This window comes from Ornithodoros turicata, chromosome 5 (genome assembly GCF_037126465.1).
Source record: "Ornithodoros turicata isolate Travis chromosome 5, ASM3712646v1, whole genome shotgun sequence".
NCBI classification, from domain to species: domain Eukaryota; kingdom Metazoa; phylum Arthropoda; class Arachnida; order Ixodida; family Argasidae; genus Ornithodoros; species Ornithodoros turicata.
The window spans coordinates 81218592-81229803 of NC_088205.1; the positions used below are offsets into that span (position 1 = coordinate 81218592).

Sequence of the window (11212 nt, forward strand, 5' to 3'; positions counted from 1 at the left end):
TAAACGCGCTTTTCCTTTTTCGGAAACATCAAAGAACCGGCATAGTGGCGTTCGAATATTCGAACTTGGCAAGTGCGCACAATACGTCGGCGAACCGACACAAACTGTGTCGGTTCCCCGAAGCGAGCCGATACAAAGCGAGCCAATAAATTGAGGGGCTCCGATAAATTGAGGGGAGATCCGCGAGGTTCTGGGCGTAGCATTTACTGTGTTAACCATTAATTGAGTGCAATCCAACAATTCCGTTTGTCTGATTAATTAAATTACTCACATAAGTAATATAGCATGTGAGCCTTAAATTTACGAATATAGTTTGCCTGATTTATTAGGAGCATTAGCTGGAAGAAATGTCCATAAAGCGTCCCTCTCTCGTCCGCTTAACTTTCCCATGTATATCTTTCTGACGTCCCAAAGGACCACTTCTTTCTCTTACTTGGACATGTGAGCGTACATATATCGGAAAAAACTCGTTATCTCCAGGATATCCCAACATCCAACTTCTGATGTCCATCGGATATCCATAGGACATCCTTGACTTGTTGGGGGTGTTTGTGACCCAACACCACTGATTTTTCGACCATGTGCTGCTCCGTTTCCTGCCCTGCACCCCTGATCTGCTGGCGCTGCACCACATGTTATGTGATCCTGCACAATTGATCATCTGGCCTTACATCCCTGATTATGTGACCCTGCACCGCTCATCCCGCTGTACGCTCGTTACTTCCAAATTCTTCCAACGTCTTTTACTGGACAAAGTAACTCGAAGAATCAATAAACTGTGGAATCCGTGTCAAGTACCGTCGGCGAACCAAAATAAGAAAACACCTCTTAAGCTACATTTATCGAGACACAAGCTTTTAGCACGGGCTTCTTCAGGTGTGAATACAGACGTATGAGTAGCACTTATATAAGCACTAGTGGGAAGGGGAAAAGCTGGAACAAAAAGGTATATCGTTAAAGGATGGCTAAGGAACAGGTGGCTAAGGAGGTTGCGTTCAAAAACCGGTTGAGTAGGTGTATCGCAATCTCCGCAACCTTCTTAGCCACCTGTTCCTCAGTGCGTTGAACATCATTTGACGATATAGCTTTTTGTTCCCACCTTTCTCCTTCGCACAAGTGTTCATGTAAGTGCTACTCATACGTCCGTATTCACACCTGAAAGAGCCTGTCTCACAGCTCAACGCTTGTGTCTCAATAAATGTAGATATAGCCTCAGTGGCGTTTCCTCATTCTGGACAAAGTAGCCAAAAGCAACCCACATTTCTTCTGTGATTCATCTCATCATTCTTTCACCGTTTATTAGTCATCTTTTTTTTGTCATCTTTGTCTTTAATCTACCTCATCCTTCTTTCATCATTTGTTAGTTTTTCGGTATTTCCTAGTTCTTTTTCTTTATTTCTTAATGTTCTTTATTTATTATTATTTATTTATTTATTTAATTCTTATCTTCTCTTTTTATTTATTTATTATTATTATTTCTGGAATAGCAAGCCGACGTCCCGTTTGGCTGATCTGTCCCCGTTTTTTTTTTTTCCTTTTCGTCTAATAAATATATCCCCCCCCCCCCCACCCACACATTTCAGGTAGAGCCACAAACAGGGAACTATTACTCAGATAAACCATTATTCGAGAACTCCACTCAAGAAACACGGCACGCAACTCAAGCCGGTCAGAGAGCCCTACTACGCAGACTCCTTCCCTCGCACGAAAGCACAGTGACGAGTAGACATAGCCTGCAGTTGGAACACAACTGGAAAGTAGCGGAGAAGGAAGGCAGTTTCTCATCAGAAGCCTTGGAGATGCCCGCACGCATGCCAGAGGGTGAACGTGCTCCGTTTGCCGAATCGGCCGGGGTAATAAATAGCCAGGAAGCAACTCACGGAAAAATGCATAGAGTGGCGCTACATTTCTCCATAAAGTATGGCCGAGACGTCTTACGGTGAAAGAAGGAACTAACATTTGCAGAGCACGATTTTTGCGTAGACGCTGCTCGGTCGCTGGTAGAGATATTTTTCCTGCATGAATCATGATTATATGCGAGGGTCCGGCGGGAGGGTTATTTGATTTGCGCAGCGGTCTTCGGAGAATGCGACGTCATAAAAAGTGTATGCATCACGACGAGGACGTTGGATGGAGATGTTAAACGCCGCTCGTGAAGAAGACGTAGGATGCGCGCAAGCAAATCTGACCACCATGGAAGACCGGTCTCGCCGGGCTATTTGGTACGCGACGCTTTGTTGATTGCAAGGCTGCGGGTTCCGACCTGGCCGGCGCCAGCAACTTGCTGGCGTCCAAAAACATACTTCGGAACAATACAGCGTTGTTGGTGTCCAAGGACAGTCTTTAGTAGAGCTGTTCATATCAATCTCCTTTCGATTGCGTTTTTTGTTATTATCATCATAATCGTCATCACCACCGGCACTGTCGTGCTCATCCTTCGAGTTGCATGTGCACGTAACCGTCGACGCTTAAGAACAGGAAGGTGAGGTAGAGGTCCAGGTCAAATGTCAGGTAAATATCAAAAATCAAATTTAACCATTGGCAGGACAAAATGGGGATCGTGGACATTAATTTCAGTGGCGATCATTTCATTGTTGTTAGCTGAGAGACGTTAAATGTGCTATATACCTTGCGAAATTTGACACCACACGAATATCTGGTATTGTCTGGCACAAGTAACTCGTGCGGAACCGCAAGCAACTGCTCAGCGCAACCTGGCAAGGTTACAGAGTGGGACAAAATAGGGTGGATAAGTTCGGTTACAGGCTTCCGTTCCCCTTTAATGAGCGCGATAAGAACAGGATGGGCGACGTAAACCGGACGTCAGATACCGTGACGTTTCCCAGAGACCGGCTTTGGAGCGGATGTGCAGCAACTCAACTAAACTGAATACCTAGCAATAATTCGTGGTACAGAAATTGTGCAACATATAAGCACGAGGGCGGTTCAATAAGTACGTTTAAATAATTTATTAACCAACAATTGAAATGAATCATTTTACTACATAGTCCCCCTGCTGGTGCTGGTGGTGGTTAATGCTGGGGTGCAATTGGTTGGGGAGTGCCTGTATTCTAGCAGAGAAGTTTTTTTTTTTGGGGGGGGGGGGTGCGCAGTCATTAGTTCACCGCTTCTTTCACCAGTGGCGTATCTAGGGTGTGGCAGGTGTGGACAGGTGCCATGGGCGCCAGGTGAACAGGGGCGCCATTATGGGGTCGGGTGTGAATGTGCCAGGTCGGGCACTCAACCTGTCACATTCATAAATGATCTGAAGCACCCGCTATTAGAGAGGTTGTAGTGTGAAACCTAGTGCGGACCACACGAAAACGCATTCCCAAGGACATCGTGTTAACCATGTTGCCATGGGCGCAGGTAGCTCTAGATACGCCACTGTCTTTCACATCTTCGTCGGATGCAAATTCACGGTCGCCAAAATCCTCCTCAACGCGGTCGAAGATGGCGTCCGATGGTGCAATGTCATGCGAATATGGGAATATGGGGGATGTGGAAAGCAATCAAATCGAAGATTGCAAATGGTCGAAGTAGCCATGGGAGACACATTCGGACGAGCATTGTCACGTTGGAGAATATCCCCCTTGCTGAGCGGTCCACGACATTTTGTTCTTAAAGTGGGCTTCAGGTGTATCACTGGCAGGTCACAGTATGTTCGGTTTCGGTGTGTTCGGTGGCAGGTGACCCGGGTTCGGTTTCGAACCCCGGTCACCTACCAAGATGTCTCGTATTTCAGAAGTCCTATTTTTGTAATTCGTATTTTCCTTTTTTCCCCCGAGATGATGGAACAATTTGTAATAATGTTCTATCAATGCCAAACCTCTCGGTAACGTCTGAGGGCGTCGTAAATAAACAAATGAGAGCGCAAGAACAAGATCGTAAAAGAGAAGACACCTTGTGCAGCAAAAATTGGGAAAATGTCGCGAGTTACTTGGATATAAACTACTGAGAATAAGCATATCACCTCATAACGTCCCAGTGTTTAGTATGGACCTTAGATCGATGCATATTGGTGCCTGTTAACAGTTAGGCTAGAGTCACTAAATTAGCTTATTTAGCGACTTTAGGTTAGGCCACAGCCTTCTGATTAGCGCATCAACTACAAAAAAAAAAAGTAAACACACACACACAAAAAACAAAAACAAAAAACAGGCAACCGCCCCTTTAGTTTCCCTCTGTTTGGCTATACAGCCAATCAGTCAATTCCACGTCTCATGTGTTGAGGGGCGGAAGTAAACAGTACAACATCCTAAATGAAAGTTCGCAAACGTCCTGTAGCACGATTACGGGTAGGTCTACTTCAAGTTGATTGCAGTTCGGAGTGCAGGTTTTTAGATATCCTTTTGAAAGTAGAAGAATAACTTCAACTGTTATTTAACTGCTACGGTTGTTCATGGGCACTATGAAAATGAAGACTGGGTTGAATTGAATTGAACTGTGTCGTTAGGTGGTAAGCGAACTGGCAAAATTATTAAGCAATTTAAGTTTCGGTACTTGTAAACTTTTCGCTTAGTTCTGCTATAGAGGCATTGTATTAGGGCCGTGTGCAAGGTGCATGTTATCGAGATGCTGGTTCTGCTTTGCATATTTCTCTTTTCGCCATCGCGTTTCGTTTCACTTGCAACAGTTCGGGAGCTTTTTCTTTTCTTTTCTTTCTTTTTTTTTGTGGGGGAGGGGGGGAGGTGAGACGACTTCAGTCTGGGGGCAGCAGACATCGTCGGATGATCCGTTCAATGTCTCCTTTGTTTCTCACAGTTGAGTTCAATTTAAGATTATGGACTAGAGCGCTCTTTAGTTACATCACGATTTCTTTCTTCTTGTATCTGCACCCACAGCAGACGATCGACTGAACCATGAAGGCTTCGTGTTTCCTCTTATTCCTGTTCCTGACCTGTAAGTATGCCGTATGTTTAGTTGACGTACAGTGAGAATAGGTTGAACGAAGAAAAAAATATTCGTAGAGTTCGGTAGACCGTCGAGACTTCCTCAGTGGTTCGTTGATGATGATGACGATGATAATGATGATGATTGAGGTTTTATGGCGCACGAGCAACTGAGGCTATAGTGCGCCACATGGCGCCTATATGTTCAACATGGAGAGGAATTCTGGCGTTGTGGTTCCGAAAGAGTGCACTTAGTGCACGGGTCGTCAATTCGTATACATTTATTCTTATACTTATCACCTTTTATTAGTGGGTGCTAGTACATTCTTAAAAATGAACTTCACCGCATAGCACGCTCCTAGCCAACCATTATCTCGAATGATATCGTTATGTGCCCTGATTAGTTGAAAACAGGGGGCGTACGCCTTTTCTGTGACAATTATGAACAGCATAAGTGTCACAGAAATGGCGTACGCCCCCCGTTTTCAACAAACCAGAGCAGATAACGATATCATTCGAGATAATGGTTGGCTAGGAGCGCGCTATGCGGTGAAGTTCATTTTTAAGAGTGTAGACCGTTGACATAACGTGGCTTCCGAAGTGCCCTATCTACCGCACCCGATCAACTGATAAGATTACGAGTCATGCACGCTGCCATTGGTTCCGGTAGGTACGGCAGCTTCACGATGCCTTTATCAGCAGTCTATACCTACACGTAGCATATATTTTGATATAATGTGGGCACGTAATGGACAGCGTTGGGGGTTCTGCGCATGCGCAAGACATAAAGAGAGCTTCGCGCAGAGCCACCACGCTATCCGTTACCTCCGCATACACTCTTAAAAATGAACTTCACCGCATAGCACGCTCCTAGCCAACCATCACCTCGAGTGATATCGTTATCTGACCTGATTTGTTGAAAACGGGAGGCGTACGCCTTTTTTGTGACACTTATGCTGCTCATAATTGTCACAGAAAAGGCGTACGCCTCCCGTTTTCAACAAATCGGGGCAGATAACGATATCATTGGAGATGATGGTTGGCTAGGAGCGTGCTATGCGGTGAAGTTCATTTTTAAGAGTGTAGGTGATAGCGTACGCTGCACTAAAACTTTCTAATGTTACGTGATTCTTGCAGGCGCCTTGACGGTTCCAATCGGAAGCTCCCACGTCAAAATGCTCAAACCCGAATGGAATGCAGACGCCGACGCCCCCGACTACGTGCCAAGGGCCAGCAGGAATGCGCATGCACGTAAGCATTGCAACGCGTCAGTGAGGGGTGGGGTGAAAATGGGAAACAATATGTACTACACCACAGCACACGCACTCTTAAAAATGAACTTCACCACACAGCACGCTCCTAGCCAACCATCATCCCGAATGACGACGTTCTCGCCTCTGATTTGTTGAAAACGGTAGGCGGAGCCTATTCTGTGCCGTGCATAATGGCACAAATTAGGCTCCGCCTCCCGTTTTCAACAAATCACGGGCGAGAACGTTGTCATTCGGGATGATGGTTGACTAGGAGCGTGCTATGTGGTGGAGTTCATTTCTAAGCGTTCATAAATGTGCAATGGCCACTTATTTCGAAGTGTTCGCGTGCCCGAGGAGCCACAAGCCCTAAAGAGCAGTACGCGAGCCCACTTCTCTACGCATACATTCATTCTATGCGAGTGACAAATTATGTGTTCTGATGCTGTAAGGCCTGAATCGGCAGATATAAGGTTATGCGGAGTATCCCTTTATTCAATTTGCTTCAACATGCTTCTGTACATTTTCCATTACCATCATGGTCGCGAAAATAACAACCGCCGTGAAACAACCCGTCTCATCCTCATCATCTATTGTTGTTGTTGTTGTTTGTCGCTGAATGTGTTGGGAACACATAACTCGTAAATCTCCATTAGTTTATAATTTTAAGAAATCGTAAGAGCATCTGAAAAGAGCATGACCGTTCCTGATCAGATCCACAGCCATTCTGTTCGATTTGTCCCGTCGTGTTGCAGTGCTCTCCTCCATTTAGGGCGAAGTTCCAATGGGCTGCCTGGTACACAAAATGCGAGACGATAAACACAAGAAACTGGTGTATCCAAAGAAGGGAAGGAACCAAGGGGTACACTGTAAACTTTTTCACACCTTTAAAGGTGTGCGCTATGAACATTCAACCTGGTTGCGTAACATTGCATCTCCAGGGTGATATTTTACAAAATTTGGAAAGCATTACTAAAGATCAAGTGTCAGTGCAAATCTTGCTTTCATTATGTCTTGGATATCGTAGGTACGAGCTAATGCATATATGCATCGCTATCGATAATCGAGCACGCGCAAGTGTCTACAATACTGTTGAACAATGTTGAGATGTTGCAAGACTGAATTTTTGGAGGACAGACAACACTCGAGTAAAGAAAATTTGTGCGAAACCGTGCTCCATTATGGTGTTACGAAAATTACACCTAAAAAGGCGTGCGCCATGCACGCTATTACACCTTTAAAGGTGTGAAAAGATTTAGAGTGTAGAAAGGCCGTGAAAATGGGAGCCTTTCATATTTACCACCATTCCATCCTCTGCTTTCCCTCATTTCATCGGTGCGCCATACAGACTCTTGTTTTAACCCTCTCCCTTTCCTCGCCCTCTCCCAAATGTGTTGTTCAGCGGCAAATGGAGCCTGGCAGACGTATACTTATTGCAACTACGATAGGTAGCAAACTTCCCCTTATTTATTTATTACAGCTATGTATTTAACTATATAGAACGTATTTATTATAACTACGTATTTAACGACGTATGTAGGAATGAACTTCCCCTTTTTGTAAGCCAAACAACAAAACTTTGGAAGCGGGCTCAGGAGGTCGTTCGTGTGAGGTACCCCACGCCCTCTACTGAGCGTCACCACCGGAGTCAGCGACAATGCGGCTCCAGGACTGAGGCTCAGGAAGAGAGTAAAACAGTAAAACATGAGTATGAGTAAAACAGTATGAGTAAAACATCAGATGAAAAAAAAAATTCCTATCAGGATTTTGTCGACGATTGATCGAAGCTGAACGTGATTTAAAAAAAAAAATATTCGCCATCTTGAGATAATACGCCTTTCTAATCGTAATTTGAGGCTTCGTCAGTATTTGTCCCTTCTGTGTTGTTCCAGCCTCAGAACATCAGTTCTCTCACGTGCTTCTCTCGTTCGCCATGCATTTGTTGCTCTCTTTCTCTCTTCCAGATCTTCGTCACGTTTCGAAGAGAACCCGCGGTGATCTCATCTGGCATTGAAAAGGCAGACTCTTTGCAATGGTGAGACGAACCCATTCCATGTGGACACGCTTCGTGGAGCATCTGTTCTCGAGGTCAACCTCGAAAGACGCTGTCGTATAGTTCTTAACTGAGTGATTGATTGAGTGATTTATTTATCTCAGTCACTTCAATTACATACAATGGCAGGCTCGCCTAAGTGCGAGGACTTGTAACATCGTAATTCGCAACTATACTCCGTCGTTTTGACATGTACTGCCCTGCACTCTTAAAAATGAACTTCACCGCATAGCACGCTCCTAGCCAACCATTATCTCGAATGATATCGTTATGTGCCCTGATTTGTTGAAAACAGGGGGCGTACGCCTTTTCTGTGACAATTATGAACAGCATAAGTGTCACAGAAATGGCGTACGCCCCCCGTTTTCAACAAACCAGAGCAGACAACGATATCATTCGAGATAATGGTTGGCTAGGAGCGCGCTATGCGGTGAAGTTCATTTTTAAGAGTGTGTACAAAAAATCGAATCAGGCAAAGACGTTTCGGATTGGTTGATTGGAAAAATAAAAAAATAAAAATATTCACTTTTAGGTATCTTCATGTAACAGCTACACTCTTAAAAATGAACTTCACCGCATAGCACGCTCTTAGCCAACCATCATCTCGAACGATATTGATATCTGCCCTGATTTGTTCAAAACGGGGGCGTACGCCTTTTTTGTGACACTTATGCTGTTCATAATTGTCACAAAAAAGGCGTACGCCTCCCGTTTTCAACAAATCAGGGCAGATAACGATATCACTAAAGATAATGGTTGGCTAGAAGCGTGCTATGCGGTGAAGTTCATTTTTAAGAGTGTACTTGTGAGCGTAAAGAGAGAGAGCAAGACTTATGCGTGTGTGGACAACATCATAGACCTTAACGGATCCGTTTCTGTCCGTAAAAAAGAGAGAGAGAGAGAGAGAAGAAAAGATAAAAGCGGACCGTACACAATTAAGAAAAATTTTACTCTAAATCCGGCGTTCAGCTGCAACAACCACAACAACAACAAATAAATGTTGACGATGAGGTGCTTCACGGTTACAGAAAAAGCTCTAGTTAATAGGGGGTGTATAATATAAGTAAGCGTAAGTAAGGTAAGCGTAAGTGGGGTTCATTTAGGGGATCTTTGTGGGTGTGGCAGAATTCGTCAGGTGTCGAATTCAATATCTTCCCTTTTTTATATATATTCAAACTCAAACTTGAAAATAAGAGTAGAGAATCGGGTAGAGCATCGCCCCTTGGCGATGAAACTCCCCATTCATCATCTCGCAATCAAGTTGTTGTTGTTGTTTCAAGTAAGCATGCAGATGCCAATGCCCCTGGCCACTTCTACGTCGATTTTTTTCGGTGCACGGATGAGGTTACATTAGCTAGTGGAGTTTTAGAGTTATCCTAGCTGTAACGAACGGACGACTCAGTTTGTATTTCCCCCCTTCTTTTCTTGTAGGACACGGATGTCAAGTGCACGGATGCTGTCCAGATCCAGTCTTGGGTAGCAACTAAGATATAACTAACTTGTAATTGTAGCTAGTTACTTTTTGCAGTAACCAGTTACCGTAACCAGATATACTCTTCTACAAAGGTAACTTTTAACTGAAACTGTAAAATGTAACTCTAACTAAGTGGTTCAGGTATTGTCATATTTTCCACGTGCCTGTTTCCTAGTGTCTTCTCGTCGGGGCTTCAAATACACTGTCTTTTTTCCAAATCAAGAATCCCGTTGTTCTGTCATCTTTCATGCAGCTAGGATGGCCTTAGACTAACTCACACCATGCTGTTAGGGCGCATAGGAATCTCTCTTTGTCCTCTGTTTATAACTCCGTATATAAATATGCTTGGACGGTACAAGTGCTAAAACAAGTTTTTGAGTTACGTTTACTCTGCTTTTTTTTTTATCTTAAAAGGGAACTGTCAAGTAACTATAAATTACTTTAAAGAGACGGTCGCATCGGGAAACCCATCTATGACACCGATACCACTACGTTCGGCATCGGCCAACAGTCTACTTGGCTTTTTTTTTTTTTCATCCGAAAGGTGCTTAGATATTAACTGTACGAATTTTAAAGATAAGCGCTGCCTCCACGGTTGCAGAAACTCCAGCGGCGTGACGTCACTCCCTAAACGGAGGAGTGAGAGGGCGCGCCCAGAGGAGGAAAGGCGCCGTCCAGACGTCCCCATAACAACTCTATGAGACGCCCGCACAGCCGCGTCATTCCTTTTCTCAAAGGCGTGCCATCAGTGGCCGGTTACACAATGACGTTTTCTCGTTTTTTCAGAGAGGGAAATCTGGCATACCCTCAACATCCGGCGTGTGCTCTTGTCACGTATTCCGTCGAACGACAGTGAAACTACACCAGTATTTCGCGTGGGATTTTCGATACTGCGGTCAGTGGCCCGTGAAGAATTATATGACACCATAGTTTCGAAATCGACTGGAACGGAACTGTAACTCAGTTACTATTTTTGCAGGCTACGTGTAACTACAACTTTGTTACATTTTTGAGTAACTTATACCATGAGTGGTCCGCAGTATAAAAGACGTTCATTCGACTTCCTTTTCGTTCCTCATAACTACAGCTGGTTCGTGGTGCCAACACAGAGCCGGAATAAGAAGCTTTCGATGCTTTTCTGATAAAGTGTTCTTTCACAAAATAAGATTCTTCTCGCAAAGTGAACAGTCAGTCAATAATTAATTCAGTCAGCGCGCGTTATGTGGCCAAGCTGCCATTCGCGCCTATCGATGCTTTTCGGAGGGAGGCGGAGACGATAATACAGAACAGAACACATGTTGCGACAACGAGAATTAGCGAAGGCAAGGCTACGAACATAAACGGCCCAAACACATAAGCCTACACTCAAATGCCCGGAGAATTGAATTACATATGGGGAATATTCCATTGGCACGGCCGGGTCCAAGTCTTGCTCAGAGAAAGTGCAACAATTATTTCATTGGCAAAACCAGTTCAGACGTGGAATGTTCCATTGAGGGAGGTGAGGCAGTGGAGGAGAAGGTGTTTTCGAAGAGGTAAAAAC

General features: G+C 44.4%; 1 protein-coding gene across 1 annotated transcript; it reads left to right on the plus strand.

Moving 5' to 3' along the window:
• Positions 1–2136: 2136 nt before the first annotated feature.
• LOC135395961 (uncharacterized) lies at positions 2137–9894 on the plus strand. Its single transcript, XM_064627044.1, has 6 exons — positions 2137–2222; positions 4201–4298; positions 4845–4902; positions 6030–6143; positions 8107–8177; positions 9627–9894. Exons 1-5 carry the CDS (start codon positions 2137–2139, stop codon positions 8138–8140), a joined length of 390 nt encoding a protein of 129 aa, XP_064483114.1. The 3' UTR covers positions 8141–8177; positions 9627–9894.
• Positions 9895–11212: the final 1318 nt, after the last annotated feature.